This window comes from Salmo trutta, chromosome 5 (genome assembly GCF_901001165.1).
Source record: "Salmo trutta chromosome 5, fSalTru1.1, whole genome shotgun sequence".
Classification (NCBI taxonomy): Eukaryota; Metazoa; Chordata; class Actinopteri; order Salmoniformes; family Salmonidae; genus Salmo; species Salmo trutta.
In genome coordinates, this window is record NC_042961.1 from 1,179,957 (window position 1) to 1,205,518 (window position 25,562).

Genomic DNA, 25,562 nt, shown 5'->3' on the forward strand with positions numbered 1-25,562 from the left:
TAAAAAACAGTAACATGCAAAACATAAACATAACATAACATAACAGCCAGAGGGAATCCAAAGAAATTAGAGAAAAATAAAAAAAACTATTATATCAAATCAAATACAGACATATATCGAATACATTTTTTTGACATATTGTTTTGTATACGTTTTAAAGATTCTACGTACTGTTCCAAATCAGATAAAAAAATTAAGAAAAGGGGCTTTTTCTTCATAAATTTTGATTTGTGGATGAAAGATTTTCCTAATAAAATAAAGAGATTTATGACATACTCACGTTCAATTGTGGAATCACTTGCTTTCCAGAGATGTCTAGAAATGTACATGTTTTGTGCTCTTATAGGAAACAATCACTCCCCTATTGTTGACTACTAATGATCTATAACTGGGTTAATAACTCACTAACTAGTAATCACTCTCCTATTGTTAACTACTAATGATCTATAACTGGGTTAATAACTAACTAGTAATCACTCCCCTATTGTTGACTACTAATGATCTATAACTGGGTTAATAACTAACTAACTAGTAATCACTCCCCTATTGTTGACTACTAATGATCTATAACTGGGTTAATAACTAACTAACTAACTAGTAATCACTCCCCTATTGTTGACTACTAATGATCTATAACTGGGTTAATAACTCACTAACTAGTAATCACTCCCCTATTGCTGACTACTAATGATCTATAACTGGGTTAATAACTCACTAACTAGTAATCACTCCCCTATTGTTGACTACTAATGATCTATAACTGGGTTAATAACTAACTAGTAATCACTCCCCTATTGTTGACTACTAATGATCTATAACTGGGTTAATAACTCACTAACTAACTAGTAATCACTCCCCTATTGTTGACTACTAATGATCTATAACTGGGTTAATATCTCACTAACTAACTAGTAATCACTCCCCTATTGTTGACAACTAATGATCTATAACTGGGTTAATAACTCACTAACTAGTAATCACTCCCCTATTGTTGACAACTAATGATCTATAACTGGGTTAATAACTCACTAACTAGTAATCACTCCCCTATTGTTGACTACTAATGATCTATAACTGGACTAATAACTAACTCACTAACTAACTAGCAATCACTCCCCTATTGTTGACTACTAATGATCTATAACTGGGTTAATAACTAACTAGTAATCACTCCCCTATTGTTGACTACTAATGATCTATAACTGGGTTAATAACTCACTAACTAACTAGTAATCACTCTCCTATTGTTGACTACTAATGATCTATAACTGGGTTAATAACTAACTAGTAATCACTCCCCTATTGTTGACTACTAATGATCTATAACTGGGTTAATAACTCACTAACTAGTAATCACTCCCCTATTGTTGACTACTAATGATCTATAACTGGGTTAATAACTCACTAACTAGCAAAGGATATGAACAAAACGTGCACGTGGCTTCTTTGACCACAGCTGTTAACACAGTCCAGTTCAAAGTAAATGGCACAGATCCATATATGACAATAGTCTATTTGCATATAGGCCTACTGCAGATGTGATTAGCTATGCCACAATGGTCTGTGTAGATTACGGCTCTGTCATGTGCATGTACTCTGATGTGTTCTGCCTACAACAGAATCTCTTCCATAGTTTGTTTTATTTCAGTATGTTGCATTGAAGTGGCTAATATTGTGTTGATTCAATCACAATTGCCACAGTAAAGGGAAACGTTGATAGTGTTAACAGGGAAAACTCTAGAAAGTTGAGTGAACTTCAGTCAGGCGCTTCTCTCTGTGGGCTGATATTTCCTCTGCACTCTGCATGCCAGTCCTGGGAAGACGCAATGCAGTCTCGGGGCTACTGCACGTCCGCGCATGTGCGCAGTTTAGAGGGAACATTGGTGCCAATGCACAATCCTAAACAATAACATAAACACTGATCTCTGACATAGACCCTACAATTATTACTTTAAAAAAATACCATTCAATGTACTGTACAGGTGGGCTTGAGAACTTTTATTTATTTTATATTATTTATTTCACCTTTATTTAACCAGGTAGGCCAGTTGAGAACAAGTTCTCATTTACAACTGCGACTTGGCCAAGATAAAGCAAAGCAGTGCGACACAAACAACAACACAGAGTTACACATGGAATAAACAAACGTACAGTCAATAATACAATAGGAAAATAAATCTATATGTGTGTGCAAATGAGGTAAGATTAGGAAGGTAAGGCAATAAATAGGCCATAGTGGCGAAGTAATTACAATTTAGCAATTAAACACTGGAGTGATAAATGTGCAGAAGATGAATGTGCAAGTAGAGATACTGGGGTGCAAAGGACCAAAAAATAAATAAATAAATTACAATATGGGGATGAGGTAATTGGATGGGCTATGTACAGATGCAGTGATCTGTGAGCTAAGGTGTGTACTTCTGTGGGTTCAAAACCATACATAATTGGTTTGAACCCCAACTGCCTAGGTAAGCAAGTGTAAAGAACATCATGTTGCTAGTTTAGCCAATACCACTTCCCCTTGATTCAGCTCATACCGAGACTTGAACCAAGAATCTCTGCCCACCCAAACACACTTGACTTTTCTCTTGAAGCATTCCAACCCATCAAGCTATTGAAAAAGGCCTTCCTCAACAGCACAAGGGGAGACACTTCAGGCTGAGCAGTGAGTTTCACAGCTCCCCATCTGATACACCGGCTATGACCTACCCCAGGAGGATTCACTTTATTACAGCAGTGGCTAATAACAAGTTTGCCTATGGTCTGGGAGACCTAAGGTGAATTGCTCTGTCAGAAGAGGGAAGGTGTCTGTGAGGCCTTGTGGTTGAACCCCACTAAATGATCATGTAGCTGGAGAATAAATTTAAAAAAAGGAGAATGTTTAACTAGACAAGTCAGTTAAGAACAAATTCTTATTGACAATGACAGCCTAGGCACAGTGGGTTAACTGCCTTGTTCAGAACTACAGATTTTTACCTTGTTAGTGTAACCGATGTGAAATGGCTAGTTAGTTAGCGGTAGTGCGCGCTAATAGCATTTCAATCAGTGACGTCACTCGCTCTGAGACTTGAATGCTTCGTGGGGTGTCAGTTGTTGATGTGTGCAAGGGTCCCTGGTTCAAGCCCGGGTTGGGGCGAAGAGAGGGACGGAACCTACACTGTTACATTAGCTCTGGGATTTGATCTCGCAACCTTTCGGTTACTGGCCCAATGCTCTAACCACTTACATACATTTTACAGTATTCCGTCTCTTAAGAAATATCCCAGCGCACATAGCCCCAAGTACAGTGAGAATGTTTCCCCAACACCATGTAAGCACACTGGACGTGATCTCATCGCTGCCACTAGATGCAACCTATGCCACAAAAGGGAAGACGCAGTAGAATGCTCACAAACGCTAGGTGTTACAGTCTTTTAAAATACAGTCTTTGTCACTACAGTCATTTCAAATACTGTAGTATGCTCACAAACTTAATGAAGACCAGGCCCCACGCCATCCTCATACACTGCAGTAGCATGGAATCATACACTTTATTATAACAAAATAATGTCATTTGACACATTTGTTTACATGGCTTTTTCAAACTGTTCCCTCAAAAACTCACTGGATTATTGATGAACAAGTTCTATACTCATACGGTGGGTAGTGAGTATAACTATCGTATACATCATTTTATTGTGGAAAATCAAAGTAAGTACACAAAAAAAAGTCACTGTGTCTGTTTATGGATTTATGACCGGAAATGACGACAGAATCTCACTGCGCAAAGCTTGTCGGGATACAGAGACGGCTTGAGCGCCATATTGGAGTGTAACTAACTAGCTATTGTTATAAATAGGGTCGGGGCTGCTGCTGGCTGAGTTTACATGTTTTCTATAAGTTTGTTCTAAGGAAAAGAGAAAGTTATCGGTGGGTCATGAAAGAAATGTCAGCGTAAGTTGCACACACGCTTAAGACGTAATGTTGCTCACTCTTCAATATGTGTGTTGTTGTAGAAATATGATAGAATATCTAACGTTAGCTAGCTAGGCTAACACTGTTAGCTAGCTAGTTGCTAACGAACGGCTATCATCACAACAATGCGAGCCTGAAGGAGTTAGCGCAGCTAACAAAGGCCTAGCTATTTGGTGCATCTGTTAACTTTGCTAACTTGCTACTCGACATCATATATATTTCTAAAGTAGCTTGATGACTCGATGGGTTTTTATATGTCGTTGTTTGTATTTCATTGTAGTTAGCTAACGTTATCTAGCTAATTGTTGATTAACGGTATTTAGTTTATAATCAGCGCTAGGTAACGTTAGCTAGCTAACTTGTTAGCTAACGACGTTAACGTTAGAGCCTTTTAGTTCCTGTTCATAGCAAGATGGTCATATAGATGTATGGTCGTTAACGTGTGCTAGCTACCCGACTTAATAGCCAACGTTAACTAACTTGCTTACACATGCGCTAACATTAGCTGGCTGGCTTATTTTGTTGTAAACATCCCTGTCTGTGTAGTGACCAATAACCGGTCATTTGGAGCTGACGCCGGCGTCATGTCAGACAGGTATTGACCTCGTTAGTTACCTATTTGTGCTAAATCTATCCAGACCAGCTCAATGAATCGGAAATGAATGAAGCACCATCAAAGTAACTTTAAGTTAGTCCACGGTTTGTGTCTTTGTGTGTTTGATTTTCACCCTTTGAGTGAACTAAACATAGGATGGCTCTTCAAATGCAAATATTGTTTATGCCATGTAGCTCGCTGTAGAGTAAATGGGTGGCTTGGGGAAACAAAACAACACATTGATTGCTAACGTTTAGGTAGCTACGTGATAACTAATTAACAGAATGCTCAAGAAAAAGTATTGACCTCAGGTGAATCAATGTAGTCAGGGCTGAATTCCACAAAACCTGGTCTGCTCAACTCCTTTGGTGGAGTTCATCAGAAACTTCCTTCCCTGTTGCGTTTAGTCGGCTAGACTGAAGTATATGTAGTGCAAACAACTTTGAACAATTCAACAGGACATCTATCATATCTATAACATACTCTTCCTCCTCTCTGTGTTGACTTGTACAGGAACAGTAACAGTATGCATGGCGGGCAGCAGCCTCAGAAACACTATGGCATTACCTCGTCCATTAGCATGGCCTTCCCCAGGGAGGTGGACCATCAGTACACACAGAAGCTCAGCGAGGCCATGAAACCCTTTGGGGTGTTTGAGGATGAGGACGAACTCAACCACAGGTGAGATGGCGTTCTCATGAAATAAAGCAAAAGATGCCTCCACACGGATGAATACTCCCATAGTTAATTTGTATTTTTTATTGTGCAATGTTTCCACCCGGAGGTCTTTGTCAGACTTAACCCACGCCTGGGCCCATATTCAAAAAGTGTCTCAGAGGAAGCATGCTGATCTAGGATCAGGCCCCCCCCCCCCCCCCTCCGTATAATCTTATTCATTAAAACATAAAACTGATACTGTATCAATCGCACTCGCGCTCTGAGACTTTCAGTGAATACAGGAGCTGGTTGAAGTTGAGTGGTATTTGTTAATTTAGATGCCCTTTGTTTTGCTTAAATGTTTTCCAGGTTAAAGAGTTGTAGGTTTAGGTTCTTTTCATATGTGTGTTTGGGATATGCTGGGTTTCGTAGTGGACAGGTGAATTGATTGACGTTATGCTACTTCCCACAGACTCGCAGTTCTTGGGAAATTGAATACATTTGTCAAGGAATGGATTGCCGAGATAAGTGAAACAAAGGTAGGTTCCTTGAAGAACAACGATGACTGAACTGTGTGTGCATCAGTGGTTGCTTTACAGAGAGCAAATCATTCCTACTCTGCTATGATATCAATGGGAGAATGATGTGTAAACATGCTGAGTGATATTGACGTTAATTCCCCTCAGAACCTCCCACCATCGGCGATAACCAATGTAGGGGGAAAGATCTTCACCTTTGGGTCTTACCGGCTTGGAGTTCACACTAAAGGTAAAGACCTATCCTGACTCTTAAAGAGAACACGTGCATGTCTGCATGAGACACCTGTTGTGTGCTGTCAGAGGTTTAGCTAAGTTTTGTGTGTGCATGTTTGTGTTGCAGGGGCGGATATTGATGCCTTGTGTGTATCGCCGCGACACGTGGAGAGGACAGACTTCTTCGACTCATTCTTTGCAAAGCTCAAACTGCACGAAGAGATCAAAGACCTACGGGTGAGGTTAAAAAAAATAAAACATTCTCAGGATAATATTCGTATAGTTTAAAAAAACAAGGAATCTCATATTTTATTGAACAGTGTGCGAGAGGATGACAGTGTAGGAAAAATTTAAGAGCGATTGTGTCAAAAGGCAGTAGGCCGGATTGTAACCTACGTTGACACTGTAAATGTGATGGAGCCTGAGGCATGACCACTAGAATAGCCAGTCTACAATATATTTTCTTAATGTATATTATGGCTATCATCTGTCTGTCCTGCTGTACCTTCGACTTGGCCTGTCAAATTGCTTTAAACATGATGTACTTCTTTCAGGCGGTGGAGGATGCCTTTGTACCTGTGATCAAATTCAAGTTTGACGGCATCGAGGTAAAGGGGTCTTGGATGTACAAATGGTGTCTATTTCAACACTCTGTGAGATGGGTATACCATCAGAGTGGATTTCAACACTCTGTGAGATGGGTATACCATCAGAGGGGATTTCAACACTCTGTGAGATGGGTATACCATCAGAGTGGATTTCAACACTCTGTGAGATGGGTATACCATCAGAGTGGATTTCAACACTCTGTGAGATGGGTATACCATCAGAGTGGATTTCAACACTCTGTGAGATGGGTATACCATCAGAGGGGATTTCAACACTCTGTGAGATGGGTATACCATCAGAGTGGATTTCAACACTCTGTGAGATGGGTATACCATCAGAGTGGATTTCAACACTGTGTGAGATGGGTATACCATCAGAGGGGATTTCAACACTCTGTGAGATGGGTATACCATCAGAGTGGATTTCAACACTCTGTGAGATGGGTATACCATCAGAGTGGATTTCAACACTCTGTGAGATGGGTATACCATCAGAGTGGATTTCAACACTCTGTGAGATGGGTATACCATCAGAGTGGATTTCAACACTCTGTGAGATGGGTATACCATCAGAGTGGATTTCAACACTCTGTGAGATGGGTATACCATCAGAGTGGATTTTCACCAACCCAAATCTTTAACGACGGAGCGAACACATTCATTCAACAGTCACATCCAACACATTGACGTTCACATTGAACTAGAACAGAACCCAGGTCAGGCTTTAGATCAACCTCAACACAGTCTTGAAGATAAGAACAGACCCTGGAAATGAGAGGTTTATGATACGCATGGTCAGAAACAAGCTGCCAGACCCAAGATTGCGTGAATTTTTCCGCATATTTGAACATAATGCATAGGTAGCTATACTAAACATAATTATAACATAATCACTATTTAATCAACACCCAAAATCACAATATCCTGTAGTAGATACAGACTATAAGTAGTATTGTACTCCCAACATTTTAGAATTCACAAACCGTCAATAAGAGTACTGATCTAGGATCATGTGTGGCTTTTTAAAAAAGTCCTACAGAATTAGCGGGTGCTCCCACCTGATCCTAGATCTGCACTTCTTCTTAGACTTTGTGAATTTGAGCCCAGTGTAATTAAAGTGTACCTGCTCTGTCTTGTTGCCGGGCAGATTGACCTGCTGTTTGCGCGGCTGGCTCTGCAGTCCATCCCAGACAACCTGGATCTGAGAGGAGACTCCCACCTGAGGAACCTGGACATCCGCTGCATCCGCAGCCTCAATGGTACTAATGCTCTCTTCCTGTGGAACTAATGCTCTCTTCCTATGGTACTTGTAGTAATAATAATACATGACATTTAGCAGATGCTTTTATCCAAAGCAACTTATGCAATCATACGTTTTACACAGGAATTGTACCCACAACCCTTGGCGTCCAAGCACTATTCTCTACCTACTAAGCCACACAGGACTTAGTAGGTAGAGAATAGTGTTTTTTTTAAAAAGAGAGAGAAAAATGCTATTGCAACCTCTTTGCAATAAGGAATTGAGACTAAAAGCTCAAGAGAAGTTTCAAGTGTTTATTACCAAGAATGCCATCAGCTGAGTACATACATTTAGAAAGTTCACAAAACATCTTGTAGTCTTCCCTCCTTGTAGGTGTCACCTCCCCAGCTATACATTTTGTAATCCTGATGAGTTTCCCTCCTTTCTCCTGTGGAATGTCCATGGTCCTCTCTTTGTTTAGCCAGATAGTCAGAATCACACCCTGTCCATCTTCATTGTCCTGGGTCTGACCCTGCTCTCTGATCATAGGCAATTTCCTCTTCTCTGATTAGGTCAACCTGTCTAAATGAGCATACAGTTTCATGTCCTGAACTCCATTAATACTCACAGTAATCATTCACTAAACAGGATAGAAACTACAGTTTAACTTGAAACATGTTACATTTTAATAGAATCCATTAATAGTAATATACTGATCAAAAATACACATTCTTATTTACGATGACGGCCTACCAGTTTGGGGTCACTTGGAAATGTCCGTTTAGAATAACATCAAATTGATCAGAAATACAGTGTAGACATTGTTAATGTTGTAAATGACTATTGTAGCTGGAAACGGCAGATTTTTTTTTTTTAATGGAATATCTATCTACATAGGTGTAAAGAGGCCCATTATCAGCAACCATCACTCCTGTGTTCCAATGGCACGTTGTGTTAGCTAATCCAAGTTTATCATTTTAAAAGGCTAGTTCATCATTAGAAAACCCTTTTGCAATTATGTTAGCACAGCTGAAAACTGTAGTTCTGATTAAAGAAGCAATAAAACTGGCCTTCTTTAGACTAGTTGACTATCTGGAGCATCAGCATTTCTGGGTTTGATTATAGGCTCAAAATGGCCAGAAACAAAGAACTTTCTTCTGAAACTCGTCAGTCTATTCTTGTTCTGTGAAATGAAGGCTATTCCATTGTAGAAATTGCCAAAACACCAGTCTCAACCTCAAAGGTGACGAGGCGACTCCGGGATGCTGGCCTTCTTGGCAGAGATGGCTTTTTCTTTGCCACTTTTTCTTTGCATCCCGGAGTCGCCTCTTCACTGTTGAGACTGGTGTTTTGCGGGTACTATTTAATGAAGCTGCCAGTTGAGGACTTGAGGCGTTTTGATGTTATTTTAATGGACAAAACATTTGCTTTTTTAAAACAAGGACATTGAGGTGACCCTGAATTTTTGAACGGTAGTGTGTATATATGACAAAACACACATCACGACAAGAGGCAACACAACACTACATAAAGAGATACCTTAGACCACAACATAGTATGTCAACAACATGACAACAACATAGCAAGGCAGCAACACATAACACAGCATGGTAGCAACACAACATGGTACAAACATTTTTGGGCACAGACAACACAAAGGGCAAGAAGGTAGAGGGAACAATACATCACACAAAGCAGCCACAACTGTCAGTAAGAGTCCATGATTGAGTCTTTTGAATGAAGAGATTGAGATAAAACTGTCCAGTTTACGTGTTTTTTGCAGCTCGTTCCAGTCGCTCGCTGCAGTGAACTAAAAAGATGTGTGCTTTTGTGACCTTTAACAGAATGTGACTGGCAGAACAGGTGTTGTATGTGGAGGATGATGGCTGCAGTAGATATCTCAGATAGGGGGGGGTGAGGGCATGAATACTTTCTGAAGGCACTGTACATAGGAATATTACATGGTACTCCTTAGAACATAGTACAGTACTAGTATGTAGTAATACCTGGTACTACATAGTACTAGGACATAGTAATACATGGTACTACATAGAACCTAGTACATAGTAATACTTGGTACTACATATAACCTAGTACATAGTAATATATGGTACTACGTACATGGTACCCATATCTGTAGTCATGTTAAACTATGATGTTGTAGTGTAACACCATACACCATATCTGTAGTCATGTTCAACTCTGTTACCCAACTACAGCACCAGCTTTGGAATGACATCAGTGTGGAACTAACCTCCCTCCCTTTACTCTTGTTCTGAGACTAGTGGTTTCTTCTCTCCTCCTCCTCCAGGCTGCAGAGTGACAGATGAGATCCTGTACTTGGTACCAAACAAGGAGAACTTCAGACTAACCCTGAGGGCCATCAAGCTGTGGGCCAAACGTGAGTCAGCACCTAGAATAGAATGTCATATATATTTGTCATCAATATCTCCCATTTAATATTTTAGGGTATTGAGGTCATTTAATATCTCCCATTTAATAATATAGACTGTAATGTATGATGACCGGGGATGGTGGGCTGTAGGGCGCTGTGTGACCGGGGATGATGGGCTGTAGGGCGCTGTGTGACCGGGGATGATGGGCTGTAGGGCGCTGTGTGACCGGGGATGATGGGCTGTAGGGCGCTGTGTGACCGGGGATGATGGGCTGTAGGGCGCTGTGTGACCGGGGATGATGGGCTGTAGGGCGCTGTGTGACCGGGGATGATGGGCTGTAGGGCGCTGTGTGACTGGGGATGATGGGCTGTAGGGCGCTGTGTGACCGGGGATGATGGGCTGTAGGGCGCTGTGTGACCGGGGATGATGGGCTGTAGGGCGCTGTGTGACCGGGGATGATGGGCTGTAGGGCGCTGTGTGACCGGGGATGATGGGCTGTAGGGCGCTGTGTGACTGGGGATGATGGGCTGTAGGGCGCTGTGTGACCGGGGATGATGGGCTGTAGGGCGCTGTGTGACCGGGGATGATGGGCTGTAGGGCGCTGTGTGACCGGGGATGATGGGCTGTAGGGCGCTGTGTGACCGGGGATGATGGGCTGTAGGGCGCTGTGTGACCGGGGATGATGGGCTGTAGGGCGCTGTGTGACCGGGGATGATGGGCTGTAGGGCGCTGTGTGACCGGGGATGATGGGCTGTAGGGCGCTGTGTGACCGGGGATGATGGGCTGTAGGGCGCTGTGTGACTGGGGATGGTGGGCTGTAGGGTGCTGTGTGACTGGGGATGGTGGGCTGTAGGGCGCTGTGTGACTGGGGATGGTGGGCTGTAGGGCGCTGTGTGACTGGGGATGGTGGGCTGTAGGGCGCTGTGTGACTGGGGATGGTGGGCTGTAGGGCGCTGTGTGACTGGGGATGATGGGCTGTAGGGCGCTGTGTGACTGGGGATGATGGGCTGTAGGGCGCTGTGTGACTGGGGATGATGGGCTGTAGGGCGCTGTGTGACCGGGGATGATGGGCTGTAGGGCGCTGTGTGCCCGGGGATGATGGGCTGTAGGGCGCTGTGTGACTGGGGATGATGGGCTGTAGGGCGCTGTGTGCCCGGGGATGATGGGCTGTAGGGCGCTGTGTGACCGGGGATGATGGGCTGTAGGGTGCTGTGTGACCGGGGATGATGGGCTGTAGGGTGCTGTGTGACCGGGGATGTGTTCATTAAGGCACACGTAACATTTCTAGATATATTTTAAGACTGGAAACTAAATTGAGCTTTTTTATTGTACAAGTAGTTCAGATCGTAGTACTTCCCTCTTTTCTGGCTGGTCTTTTCTGGCTGGTCTTTTCTGACTGGTCTTTTCTGACTGGTCTTTTCTGACTGGTCTTTTCTGACTGGTCTTTTCTGACTGGTCTTTTCTGACTGGTCTTTTCTGTTTTGAACCTACTGAATATGACCCATTTGTTAACACATTTTATCCACACATGAATGTTAGTTGCTTTGCAATAAAGCATCTGGTAAATGGCCTATATGATTACCCCTGTGCCCCCCTCCCTGTCCCCCAGGCCGTGGGATCTACTCCAACATGTTGGGCTTCCTGGGTGGAGTCTCCTGGGCCATGCTGGTAGCCAGGACCTGCCAGCTCTACCCCAACGCTGTGGCTGCCACTCTCGTACACAAGTTCTTCCTCGTCTTCTCCAAATGGTACACAAGGAGCCCCATACCCTCGCTTTACATTCCACATCCAGTACTCACAAAGCATCTCAGAGCAGGAGAACTCATCTAGGATTGTGCCTTTTTTTTAATTACAATGTATAAGGGAGACCTGACTCTAGATCAGCTCTTATCTGAGGCACTGTGTGAGTATGGGCCCTGATTAGTTTAAATGGGTGATGATTAAATGGCTCCTGATTAGTTTAAATGGGTGATGATTAAATGGCTCCTGATTAGTTTAAATGGGTGATGATGAAATGGCTCCTGATTAGTTTAAATGGGTGATGATGATATGGCTCCTGATTAGTTTAAATGGGTGATGATTAAATGGCTCCTGATTAGTTTAAATGGGTGATGATTAAATGGCTCCAGATTAGTTTAAATGGGTGATGATGATATGGCTCCTGATTAGTTTAAATGGGTGATGATGATATGGCTCCTGATTAGTTTAAATGGGTGATGGTGATATGGCTCCAGATTAGTTTAAATGGGTGATGATGATATGGCTCCTGATTAGTTTAAATGGGTGATGGTGATATGGCTCCAGATTAGTTTAAATGGGTGATGATGATATGGCTCCTGATGAGTTTGATGACCCACTATGATAAAGAAATATTGTTGCTTTGAAATCTCCATTGTTTTGATAGTCTATCAATTCACTCAATCTGTTCTGTAGGGAATGGCCGAATCCTGTGCTTTTGAAACAGCCTGAAGACAGCAATCTGAATCTACCTGTTTGGGATCCACGAGTAGGTGTCTGCTGTTGAGTTTGTGTGTGTGTGTTCAAGATGCACAAATTCCACAAGAAATATATGGGATGAACAAAACAAGTTGATAAAATGCTTACATGCTGTGTGTGTATGTGGGGGATAAAGCTGCTCTTGCCCTGTGCCAACTCTCCTCTCTACCCGTTTCCAGGTGAACCCGTCAGACAGGTACCACCTGATGCCCATCATCACGCCAGCCTACCCCCAGCAGAACTCCACCTACAACGTCTCCACTTCCACACGCACCATCATGAGTGAGGAGTTCAAATACGGTGGGTACCTAACTCCTGACCATAACCTGGCTGATCTAGGATCAGGCCCCATCCCCCATCCATATTATCATGTTCATTATGAGCTAAAAGGCTAAACTGATCCTAGATCAGGCCACCAATACATAAATATGTAGGCAGATGTGACTGCGAGTTGCTTTGGATAAATGTGTCTGCTAAATTGCAAAAAAATAAATCAATATTTCTCCCTATATTTGCAGCAGGATTCATCTCAAAATGCTTTCTTTTACATCATATTATTACACTGTGCAGTGAGGAGTGCTTTGTGCTGGTTCTGTATAGTGGTCCTGTAGGACTCTGTTCATAGAACATGGCGTTCATTCTAAAGGTCTCATCTGGGAAACCTAGAAGTAGAATCTTGTGTAATTGTGTCAGATGTTTGGTTATGTTCTGGGGGCGTCTGTATGATAGGAGACTCTAACCAGCCTAGAGAATTCTCCACCCCCCCATAAACAGAGACTCTCTCAGGAAAGCAATGGCCAAATGTCCCTTCCACTTCTGAAATCCGGAAGTTGTGAAGTCCTGATTTGTCCAAATGATCAGGGGGGGATCTGTGCAACCGGAAGGAAGTTCCTCGTTAATCGTTGCGTCCCACATTCTGATGACGGACGCTATGATGCCATCCTATGTTACATGCGTCTGTCCACAAGAGATGACTAAATGTCTTCCACCAACAGGTCTCAGTGTCACAGATGACATCCTTCAGGGGAAAACCGACTGGTCCAAACTGTTCCAGCCGCCCAACTTTTTCCTCAAGTACAAGTACGTATTTATATATTTCAATGTTTATTTCCCTGTTTATTTATTTTTTAATGTATTTTAAATGTTGAAAGGTTGTTTATTTGCATGCCAATTTATGTTTTGTCTTTAACAGGCATTATATTGTTCTGACTGCCAGTGCATCCACAGAAGAAAACCAATTAGAATGGTAAGTGTTTTATATGGGAACGTGGCACTCCTAAGGTCCTTTTAAGATCTGTTTAGCATCTTACCCATGGCAAACAAGTCAAACCGCTAAAAGCAAAGCTTTTCTATTATATTGACAAGATAGTCGAGTGACTGATCTAACAATGGAAATACATGTCCTCAAAGATGGAAGGCAGGCGGGAGTAGGTGAAATCAGGTGTGACTATTCTAGCTCATTGTCAAATCCCTGAGCGGGTTCCTTCCTCTCTAGCAACTGAGTTAGGAAGGACGTCTGTATCTTTGTAGTGACTGAATGTTTTGATACACCATCCAAAGTATAATAACTTCATTCTCAAATGGATATTCAATGTCTGCTTTTTTAAAAACCGATCTACCAATAGGTGCCCTTTGCGAGGCATTGGAAAACCTTGCTTATTTGCTTAAGTCATTCCACTTTGACTTTATAGGTGTTGTGTGTAGGCCAGTTGCACAAAATCTCAATTTAATCCATTTTAAATTCCGGCTGTAACACAATAAAATGTGGGAAAAGTCCAGCGGTGTGAATACTTTCTGAAGGCACACTACATTCTATGACAGCAGTGTTATCTCCAATGGGTATATTGACCAATAGCCGTCCACAACATTTTCAGAAATTTAAACAATGCTTTGTACGAGATTCCAAATTCTCGTCATGAATGGATAAATGTAATGCTCGAAGGTGCTAACAAGGCGTCCATTCTGAAAGGTGGCCCAACTGTAAATATATGTCTCTGACCCCAGTAATGTTATGAACCTCCAGTCTGTTCCTCTCCCTCTAGGATCGGTCTGGTGGAGTCTAAGATCCGTGTCCTGGTGGGGAACCTGGAGAGGAACGAGTACATCACCCTGGCACACGTCAGCCCCACGTCCTTCCCCGGGAACAAGGAGAGCTGTAGCGAGTGAGTCTCTAGACTCCACACCTTTTTGTGAAGTTTGAAGGCACCAGAAATATTGGGGTTGTGTTCATTAGGGCACAAGACGGAAACCTTGTTTAAAAAATCAATTTTCATGGCCTTGTGCCCCGCGTAGGTGGAGATTTCACTTAAAGGAATACTTTGAGGTTTTGGCACTGAGGCCCTTTGTCTACTTCCGCATAGTCAGATGAACTCGTGAATATCATTTTGCGTGCAGTTTGAAGGAAGTTGCTAATTAGCGCTAGTGCAATTGCTCACTAGAATTGGCACAATGACTGGAAGGCTATGGGTATCTGCTTCATTTGCGCTAACGCTAGTTAGTGTTTTTAAATATACATTTTAGTCATTTAGCAAACACTCTTATCCATAGCGACTTAGTTATTGGATTGATCTTAAGGTAGCCTCGTGAGTCAACCACATCTTAGTCATAGTAACTACATTTTCCCTCAAAGTAGCGACAAGCAAAGCCGGTGCTAGTAGAAGTGCTAGTGCAAAGCAGTCAAGGGTGTTTGTTTTTTAGTAAGACACCCCACAGGACGAACTGACTCAAGCTACCACCAGGGATCACATGGAGACCATTTGGAACTTGTCTGTCTTGAATGATCAGATTGAAGCATTTTTAGATGTTTGATAAATGTCAGACAAATGTACCCAGCTGATGTTAGTGGTGGGTCTTTCAGTAGGAACCAGTTTGTCTCCATGTACCCAGCTGATATTTGTGTTGTCTTCCAAAAGGAACGAGTTTGTCTCCATGTGGTTCATTGGGATCATCTTCAAGAAAGTGGAGAACGCAGAGAGCGTCAACATCGACCTGACCTACGACATCCAGTCCTTCACAGATACAGGTAATACCACAAATCAAATCAAATGTATTTATATAGCCCTTCGTACATCAGCTGATATCTCAAAGTGCTGTACAGAAACCCAGCCTAAAACCCCAAACAGCAAGCAATGCATGTGAAAGAAGCACGGTGGCTAGGAACAACTCCCTAGGAAAAACTCCCTAGAAAGGCCAAAAAACCTAGGAAGAAACCTAGAGAGGAACCAGGCTATGAGGGGTGGCCAGTCCTCTTCTGGCTGTGCCGGGTGGATATTATAACAGAACATGGTCAAGATGTTAAAATGTTCGTAAATGACCAGCATGGTCAAATAATAATAATCATAGTAGTTGTCGAGGGTGCAACAAGCACGTCCGGTGAACAGGTCAGGGTTCCATAGCCGCAGGCAGAACAGTTGAAACTGGAGCAGCAGCATGGCCAGGTGGACTGGGGACAGCAAAGAGTCATCATGCCAGGTAGTCCTGAGGCATGGTCCTAGGGCTCAGGTCCTCCGAGAGAATTAGACAGAGCATATTTAAATTCCCACAGGACACCGGATAAGACGAGAAATACTCCAGATGTAACAGACTGACCCTAGCCCCCCGACACATAAACTACTGCAGCATAAATACTGGAGGCTGAGACAGGAGGGATCAGAAGACACTGTGGCCCCATCCGATGATACCCCCGGACAGGGCCAAACAGGCAGGATATAACCCCACCCACTTTGCCAAAGCACAGCCCCCACACCACTAGAGGGATGTCTCCAACCACCAACTTACCGTCCTAAGACGAGGCCGAGTATAGCCCACAAAGATCTCCGCCATGGCACAACCCAAGGGGGGGGGGCGCCAACCCAGACAGGAAGACCACGTCAGTGACTAAACCCACTCAAGTGACGCACCCCTCCCATGGACGGCATGGAAGAACACCAGTAAGCCAGTGACTCAGCCCCTGTAATAGGGTTAGAGGCAGAGAATCCCAGTGGAGAGAGGGGAACCGGCAAGGCAGCGACAGCAAGGGCGGTTCGTTGCTCCAGCCTTTCCGTTTACCTTCACACTCCTGGGCCAGACTATACTTAATCATTGGACCTACTGAAGAGATAAGTCTTCAGTAAAGACTTAAAGGTTGAGACTGAGTCTGCGTCTCTCACATGGGTAGGCAGACCATTCCATAAAAATGGAGCTCTATAGGAGAAAGCCCTACCTCCAGCCGTTTGCTTAGAAATTCTAGGGACAATTAGGAGGCCTGCGTCTTGTGACCGTAGTGTACGTGTAGGTATGTACGGCAGGACCAAATCGGAAAGATAGGTAGGAGCAAGCCCATGTAATGCTTTGTAGGTTAGCAGTAAAACCTTGAAATCAGCCCTTGCCTTAACAGGAAGCCAGTGTAGGGAGGCTAGCACTGGAGTAATATGATCAAATTTATTGGTTCTAGTCAGGATTCTAGCAGCCGTATTTAGCACTAACTGAAGTTTGTTTAGTGCTTTATTCGGGTAGCCGGAAAGTAGAGCATTGCAGTAGTCCAGCCTAGAAGTAACAAAAGCATGGATAAATTTTTCTGCATCATTTTTGGACAGAAAGTTTCTGATTTTTGCAATGTTACGTAGATGGAAAAAAGCTGTCCTTGAAACAGGCTTGATATGTTCTTCAAAAGAGAGATCAGGGTCCAGAGTAACGCCGAGGTCCTTCAGTTTTATTTGAGACGACTGTACAACCATCCAGATTAATTGTCAGATTCAACAGAAGATCTCTTTGTTTCTTGGGACCTAGAACAAGCATCTCTGTTTTGTCCGAGTTTAAAAGTAGAAAGTTTGCAGCCATCCACTTCTTTATGTCTGAAACACAGGCTTCTAGCGAGGGCAGTTTTGGGGCTTTACCATGTTTCATTGAAATGTACAGCTGTGTGTCGTCCGCATAGCAGTGAAATTTAACATTATGTTTTCGAATGACATCCCCAAGAGGTAAAATATATATTGAAAACAATAGTGGTCCTAAAACGGAACCTTGAGGAACACCGAAATTTACAATTTATTTGTCAGAGGACAAACCATTCACAGAGACAAACTGATATCTTTCCGACATATAAGATCTAAACCAGGCCTGAACTCACACGGTTAGTTCACCCAAATTACCAAATGATGTATTGGTTTCCTTAGGCTGTAACAGACTGCTGACAACAGTCCATGCTTTGGTTTAGTTTCCTCTGGCACTGTTTCCACATGCTCACGTTTTAGCATTTGTGGCACAAATCCTATTCAAGTCATGGGACTGATATTAGCATTTTTGGCGCATCATGTTCAAATCATCTTTAAGTGACTTCGTTGAGCTTCACAATCATTCTAGATACTTTTGGATGATTTGAACATGTGTGAAAAATGCTAATAGCGGTCCCATGACTTGAATGGGATTTGTGCCACAAATGCTAAAACGTTAGCATGTGGAAACGGTGCCAGGGAAACAAAACCAACGCATGAATTGCTGTCAAATTGTGTCCATAGACCGCTTATATGCTAAGGAAACCAATGTGTAATTTAATAATTTGAGTAAACTGTCCCTTTTAGATCTGTCTATGTTGGTAGAGGGAACTCTAAATGACTCCATGTCCCATGACCCCTTTCTGCAGTTTACAGGCAGGCCAACAACATCAACATGCTGAAGGATGGGATGAAGATCGAAGCAACGCACGTGAAGAAGAAGCAGCTCCACCAGTACCTTCCTGTTGAGCTGGTGCAGAGGAAGAAGAGGGTAGGATGGATGCTCTCTTCAGGCAGAGGCTCTATTCCTTTCATTCCTGGTCTACTTCTCAACCGTATTTCAAGGGCCCTCCCCTCGGCCCTTGTTCTCAATGCGTTTTGAAAAGGGGGCCAGGAGAGGAGGGGATATTGAGAAAAGCCAATGTGTAGTTTAGACATATATTTATTTAAGAAATGCATTTGAACAAATCATCATCTTGTGATTGGCTTTGTGCTAAGTTTTTGTTCTCTCCTTGTCCCTCTCGCTTCCTCCTTTCCACACCCATCTTTCCCCCACTCCCCCTCACCACTCCCCCTCACCACTCCCCCTCACCACTCCCCCTCACCACTCCCCCTCACCACTCCCCCTCACCACTCCCCCTCACCACTCCCCCTCACCACTCCCCCTCACCACTCCCCCTCACCACTCCCCCTCACTACAGAGCATAGTGGAGCTGAACCGTAACTCCAACGGCGGGAGTTCCAAGCGTTCCTCTCTTGATGGCAGTCAGCTGGACAGTTCCAGAGACTCAGACTCCGGGACTCCCTTCAGCTCGCCCAGCTCCGTCTGCAAGCCGTCCAGGCCGGCCGCCTCAGACACAGACGACAGGTGGGTACACCTCACATAGAACAGGGAAGAACCAGGGACACTTGTAGAATTAAGCAATAAGGCACAAAAGGGTGTGCTATATGGCCAATATGCCACGGCTAAGGGCTGTTCTTAAGCACGACATAAAGTGGAGTGTCTGGATACAGCCATTAGCTGTGGTATATTGGCCATATACCACAAACCCCTGAGGTGCCTTATTGCTATTATAAACTGGTTACCAATGTAATTAGAGCAGTAAAAATACATGTTTTGTCATACCCGTGGTATACGGTGGGATATACCACAGTGTGTCAACCAATCAGCATTCAGGACTCGAGCCACCCAGTTTATAATATGTTCAAGGCTACAGCAGAAGATCTATCACATGTAGTTTATGCTTGTGTACCTCATCACTACTTAACATAATGGTACCATTTGACACTAGAAGTTTTAGTCCCCCCCCCTATTATTTATTCCATGATACATATTTATACATTTTCTTTCCACAATTGACAAAATGAATAAAATAAATGAAATGTATATTTTTATTATTTCATGTTCCTTGTTTCAGGTCATCATAACATGTTTAACTTAATAGTGTAATTGTGAATATAACGCTCTTCCTCTTGTCGTTCTGTCCCGTGCAGTTTGACACCCCCCAAGCCGCCAGTCTCTCTGTTTGTGGAGATCAGCTCCTCAGTGCCAGACGTCTCTCCACCCAGGACCAATCAGGAGCAGGGTTTGTCCATCCCCGTCATTGGATCAAGTGAGTGTCCAGCGTTCTTCTCTCCTCTCAGATATACATGGTCTACATACTAGTGTTGTTGAAAGTCACTGCTGTGAAAAATTGCACTAAAGGAATGTTGAAATGTGGTTGATTGGGTTATTAACCTGTCTCCCTCTCAATCGTTCTCTCACTCCCCCTCTCCGCCGTCGCTCTTTTTTACCTCATTTCTGTCTCTCTCTTTCTCCCTTGCCTTCTCTTTCTCCTAACCTCATCTTTCCCCCTCTCTCCCTATAGAGTCCAAGCCCTCTGCCCCAACGGGCCCAGTCGGTAGAACCATTCCTACAGTAGTGGGTAGGAGCGTGGTCTCTCTCCCTGGCAGCACCAGCTCTACAGAGCAGAACCAGAACGGAGCCAACAGACTCCACTCCCCTACACTGGAGGATCAGTCCAAGAGACTGAAAGACGGTGCAGAGCCGGTGAGTTGAATTTGTATTGTAAAATGAATCCACCGACTCCCCAGAACACAGGTTACATCTAGATTACTCAACAGAACCTCTACATGGAAAAGTATATTGCAGGTTTGCTGGAGCTCCTGTAGAAAACAATGTTTCTGTCCAAACTGACAGGAGTCAATGTGCACTGGTCATGGTGATCTCTTATTGTCTCTGTCCTTTGTGTACAGCTGGCTGATGTCTTGACCTTCAAGGAGCCATACCCTCCGTCTGGCGACGGCAGGGAGCAAGGGGACGGAGTCAAAGTGGTGAGAACCCCTGTTTTACCCCCCCCCCTCCCTGTTAACGGGATTCAAGAAATGCACACGACAGCCCCACACAATACCCAATTAAAAAAGGACAAATGTCCTTTGTTGGTGTGAATGCCACTTTGTGATTTGACACTGAACATTCATGTTGTGTTGTATCACTCATTGGGTTTTTCACCCCCAGGTGAGTTCTCCAGCAGGCAGCACCATTCCTACAGTAGTAGGCAGGAGCGTTGTACCCTGCCTGGACTCCTCTAGAGATACCACCAGCCCGACAGAGCAGAACCAGAACGGAGCCACCGCTGCAGCCAAGAGACCTCACTCCCCCACACAGGACGGATCCCCCAAGAGGATACGAGACACTGCAGATCTGGTGAGGAGAGGGAGTGGTCCCTGGATGGATATGTCCAGGGCTATCCTCCACATCCAGACTAAATCCTGTCAAATGCTTCGTAGACTAACAGTGAAATGCTTTCTTACGACTTATTTTCCAAAAACGCAGAGTTAAAGATCAAATATAGAAATAGTGACATGAGGAATAAATACAAAGTGGATAACAATGAGTAAAAATAACATGGCTATATACAGGAAGTAGCAGGTAATAACATGGCTATATACAGGAAGTAGCAGGTAATAACATGGCTATATACAGGAAGTAACTATGTACATATAGAAAGCAGTATAGTGACTAGGCAACAGGATAGATAAGACAGTAGCTGAGTTCAGCGTGTAGGCCGAGTCCAGGTTCTCTCATGCATGGCTCAGTGTTGCTTGCCTCGGAAGCGAGCATAAAAGGCATTTAGCTCTTCTGGTAGGCTCACGTTGCTGGGCAGCTTGCGGCTGGGTTTCCCTTTGTAATCCATGATAGTTTGCAAGCCCTGACACATCCCACCAGCATCAGAGCCAGCGTAGTAGGATTCAATCTTATTCCTGTATTGCCGCATAACCTGTTTAATGGCTTGTTGGAGGTCGTAACAGGATTTAATTTAAGCTTCCAGATTAGTGTACCGCTCCTTGAAAGCGGCAGCTCTAGCCTTTAGCTAGAGTGATCAATTTTTCATTTGGAAGAGTCATGGAATGCCTGTAATCCATGGCTTCTGGTTGGAACATGTACGTACGGCCAGTGTGGGGACGACGCCGTTGATGCACTTATTAATCACCCTTTTCACTATTGTCTCACTGGAGCTGTATAAATATACATTTTTTTGGTGGAAAACGTTTTTAGGTTAATGAGGTCATGATGTTGTCAGTCTGACTTTCTCTCACTCTCTCTCCAGCTGGTGTCCGGTGATGACTCTGCATTCAAGGAGCCGTTCCCTCTATCTAGCGACGGCCAGGAGCAAGGGGACGGAGTGAACGTCGTGAGTACTCTTCTTTCAACCCACTGCACTCCGAACACCAACTGAACTCTAGAAATACACACCTCACATTATTCAGAGATTTTATGTCTGTCGATTATTGCATTTCATTAAAAAAAATGTTTTTCTCTTAACAGGAAAGTCTTGGTGGGGTAAAGGCTATGCCTATTCCAACTATCGACACATCAAGAACACAGGTACTTAACTGATTTTTATTAGCTAGAATGCATGAAAGCAGTCTTCAAATTAGTAGTTGATTTGAAATCTCATAATGTGTGCACATGTCTGCTTTTATTTCTCTCTTCATGTGTGTGTCCATCCTCAGAGACTTCCCAGTATGGAGCTGCCAGATGTGACCTCCCCCCTCCCCAGCAGTAACCACCAGCGGGTGGTTAAGAACTCCATCAGACTAGCCCTCAACAGGCACAGGTAACCCCAGGTAACACCCCCCCTCCCAAACCCCCTCCTTCACGAGGCCAGGACCTACAACACTGACTAGCTCCAGACCTGAGATCCAAAATCAAGACTACTGTGGTAAAACCTAGTGAGGAAGCCCGATTTTTAACTCTCCCACTCACCCCACCCTGTCACTGGACGATGGGCAACGACAGTCCCTTGTTCCCCAAAAAATGTAATCTCTGTTTCTATGGTCCTTCCCAGTTGAGCCTGAAGCAGAAATGAAAATGCTGATTTAAGATTGGGTTGGAGAAGAGTTGGATTTATTTATTTTTGTAAATTTCCCCCTCTTACTCTGTGTAGTTGTGTTTTAAATGGCCTTAACGTGTCGATGCTTGCTACTACACCGGTCTGTACCATCCTAATGTTTTGACAAATGGAAGACTTCTACAGTAGGTGTAGTTTATTGTACATAGCTCGTCTTTAAAAAAAGAAAAAAAAGTATCACAGACCTTTAGTCTTTCCATACAGCTGTTATAGTTTTATGATCTAAAATGAAAAAAAAAAATGTTTAAAAAATGTATTGTCCCCCCCACTGTTTGTCAACCGCATCACAACGTGACCTTGATAGCCAATCTCAGCCTTCCCACCCAGTAGACTCAGCAACCTGGGTTGTGTTCATTTGGGCCCAACATATGAAAATGTTTTGCAACAGAAACCTAAAATGAGCATTCCTTTTGGACAAGTTCAGATAGTACCTCCCTTTTTTCTTCCTGTATGTCCCCCCCTCTTGGTTAACAGGACCTCCTGCGTATGTCCCCCCCCCCCCTCTAGGTCAGTTAACAGGACCTCCTGCGTATATCCCTTCCTCTTGGTTAACAGGACCTCCTGCGTATATCCCTTCCTCTTGGTTAACAGGACCTCCTGCGTATATCCCTTCCTCTTGGTTAACAGGACCTCCTGCATGTCGTCCCCCCTCTAGGTCAGTTAACAGGACCTCCTGCGTATATTCCCCCCCTCTAGGTCCGTTAACAGGACCTCCTGCGTATATTCCCCCCCCCTCCTCTAGGTCGGTTAACAGGACCTCCTGCGTATAGCCCTTCCTCTTGGTTAACAGGACCTCCTGTATGCTCTCTCTCAAGCTTTGGCACCCACTAGGATAGAGAGAACCAACTCTCCTGGAGACCTACTGGGTATTGTAGGTTTTTGCTCCTGCCCTGCACTAGATTCACACACCTGATTCAGCCAACCAGGGTACTGAGGGGCAGATCATTAGTAGAATCAGGTGTTTTATAGTAGGGTTGGAACACAACCCTGCGTGCGGTAGGCTACTGTTCCCCAGGGAATGTACTAAACATGAGGGACTGTACGGTTGTGTTAGCAGGGTCATGGTTGTGAGGTGGTTCACCACTGGGTTTGTGTTGTGGAAAGGGTTTCAAGCTTTTGCTGGTGTGTGTATGTGAGGATGTTGGTGTACATGAGTGTGTGTTGTAATTCCCTCAGTGTGGGGTGTTGACCCTTTGCACCTCCCGTGGAGGTTCTTAAACATGGCGTCTCCTGGGGGTCATCCTCGGTTGAGTCCCAAATAGCACCCAATTCTGCATGTAGTGTACTTCTTTTGACCAGAGCCCTAAACGGCCCTGGTCAATAGAAGTGCCCTATGTAGGGAATAGGGTGCAATTTCAGATGCAGTCTGGTCGAGGAGTTGACCTCTCAAATCAAATTTCAGGACTCATACTCACAACATCTCTGAGTACGAGTGCTGATCTAGGATCAGGTCCCCCTTGTCTATGTAATGTTTGTTTTTAAACAATCAGGCATGAGGGGGGTGTGGTATATGGCCAATATTCCACGGCTAAGGGCTGTTCTTACGCACGACGCAACACTGAGTGCCTGGATACAGCCATTAGCCGTGGTAAATTGACCATATATCACAAACCCCCAAGGTGCTTTATTGCTATTATAACCTGATTATCAACGCAATTGGAGCAGTAAAAATAAATGTTTTGTCATATCCGTGGTATACGGTCTTATATACCACGGCTGTCAGCTAATCATCACGGTCTTGTATAACCACGGCTGTCAACCAATCAGCATTCAGGGCTTGAACCACCCAGTTTATAATATGATTTAAACGGCAAAACCGACTGTAGATCAGCAGTGGTGCTCTGAGACCCTTTGAGTACAAGCCCTGCTCTCGTTAAACAGTGATCTCTCTCCATTCTACCCTGGTTAGGTGTACAGAAAGCATCCATGATTGCATCCCAAATGGCACCCTATTCCCTACATGGGGCTCTGGTTAAGAGTAGTGCACTAAATAGGGAATAGGGTGTTATTTGGGATGCACGCTGTGTATTTAACAGGTGTATTCTCTTCATTCATATTTTTTGTCTTATTGCTTTGTGTGTATTTGTACCATTTTTATATCATCTGTTCTAGCAGCTTAAGGCTCTCAATGACTTTTACACCACTCTGTTTTCAACAACTTTCTCTGTGATTTTTGAGAAATAATTAACAGGTCATTTATCAGTTGTTTTTGTAGGGCAACAAGTTGTATTTGAAAAGGTATTTTTGTATGTACTGTGTATCACCACCTTTAAACCAGACCATTAAATCCATAAAACCCTTAGCGCTCCTTTTGTCTTGTTTTGCATCTCATTGACTCTATTCCCTGCAGACTCTAGAGAATCATTATATCACCTAAACCGTTGTGAAATATCTTTTCAATAACCTAAAACATTGTATTTTCAACTGTTTTGAAGCTGAAAGTAAAATGCACAGAACGGATCTACCGTTTACCAGACTGTCTTTAAATGGGAATGACATATCTATAACTCACATTTCTATCTGAAACTGAAATGATTTACAGCTACATAATGGACCTGTCTACCACCTTCTTTTCCAGAAATGGACAGATTTTTAGATGAATTGTACAACATATCAACAAGACATCAGATGTTGATCCCTTCAGTGTTTATTTATTAGTGTGGAAAGCAAATCAGCTCCTGTAGTACAGTTAGAGAAAGATACTGTACTCCCAGGTCAGGATGCCAACTACCTGGTTGGCAGCGTTGATGCAGTGCCTGGTGAAGTCTCTGTAGACCCTAGATCTTCTGTCCAGTACTGCTAACACTAAAGCCACAGCGCTTGTTTATTGGAAACCAATTCCACTAAGACAGTTACTTAGAAACACTTAGTGGCAATGTACAGTAGTACCATGGCCTGTAGACTAAGAGGTTAAGGAGCTAAGGTGTTGGGATCATCCACTGTACATCTGGTCTGCTATGTACACACGTAATCACATT

General features: G+C 43.6%; 1 protein-coding gene across 1 annotated transcript; it reads left to right on the forward strand.

Moving 5' to 3' along the window:
- The first annotated feature begins 3,762 nt into the window (after nucleotides 1-3,762).
- Nucleotides 3,763-24,886, forward strand: LOC115193490 (poly(A) polymerase gamma). Its single transcript, XM_029752173.1, has 24 exons — nucleotides 3,763-3,933; nucleotides 5,063-5,230; nucleotides 5,679-5,745; nucleotides 5,893-5,974; nucleotides 6,086-6,195; nucleotides 6,513-6,566; nucleotides 7,714-7,825; nucleotides 10,118-10,207; nucleotides 11,812-11,950; nucleotides 12,636-12,708; nucleotides 12,878-12,998; nucleotides 13,694-13,778; nucleotides 13,891-13,944; nucleotides 14,741-14,860; nucleotides 15,611-15,720; nucleotides 18,319-18,440; nucleotides 18,871-19,037; nucleotides 19,664-19,782; nucleotides 20,038-20,219; nucleotides 20,426-20,503; nucleotides 20,688-20,876; nucleotides 21,781-21,864; nucleotides 21,999-22,058; nucleotides 22,187-24,886. The coding sequence occupies exons 1-24, from the start codon at nucleotides 3,917-3,919 to the stop codon at nucleotides 22,292-22,294; spliced, it is 2,511 nt and encodes an 836-aa protein (XP_029608033.1). The 5' UTR covers nucleotides 3,763-3,916; the 3' UTR covers nucleotides 22,295-24,886.
- The last annotated feature ends 676 nt before the right edge of the window (nucleotides 24,887-25,562 follow it).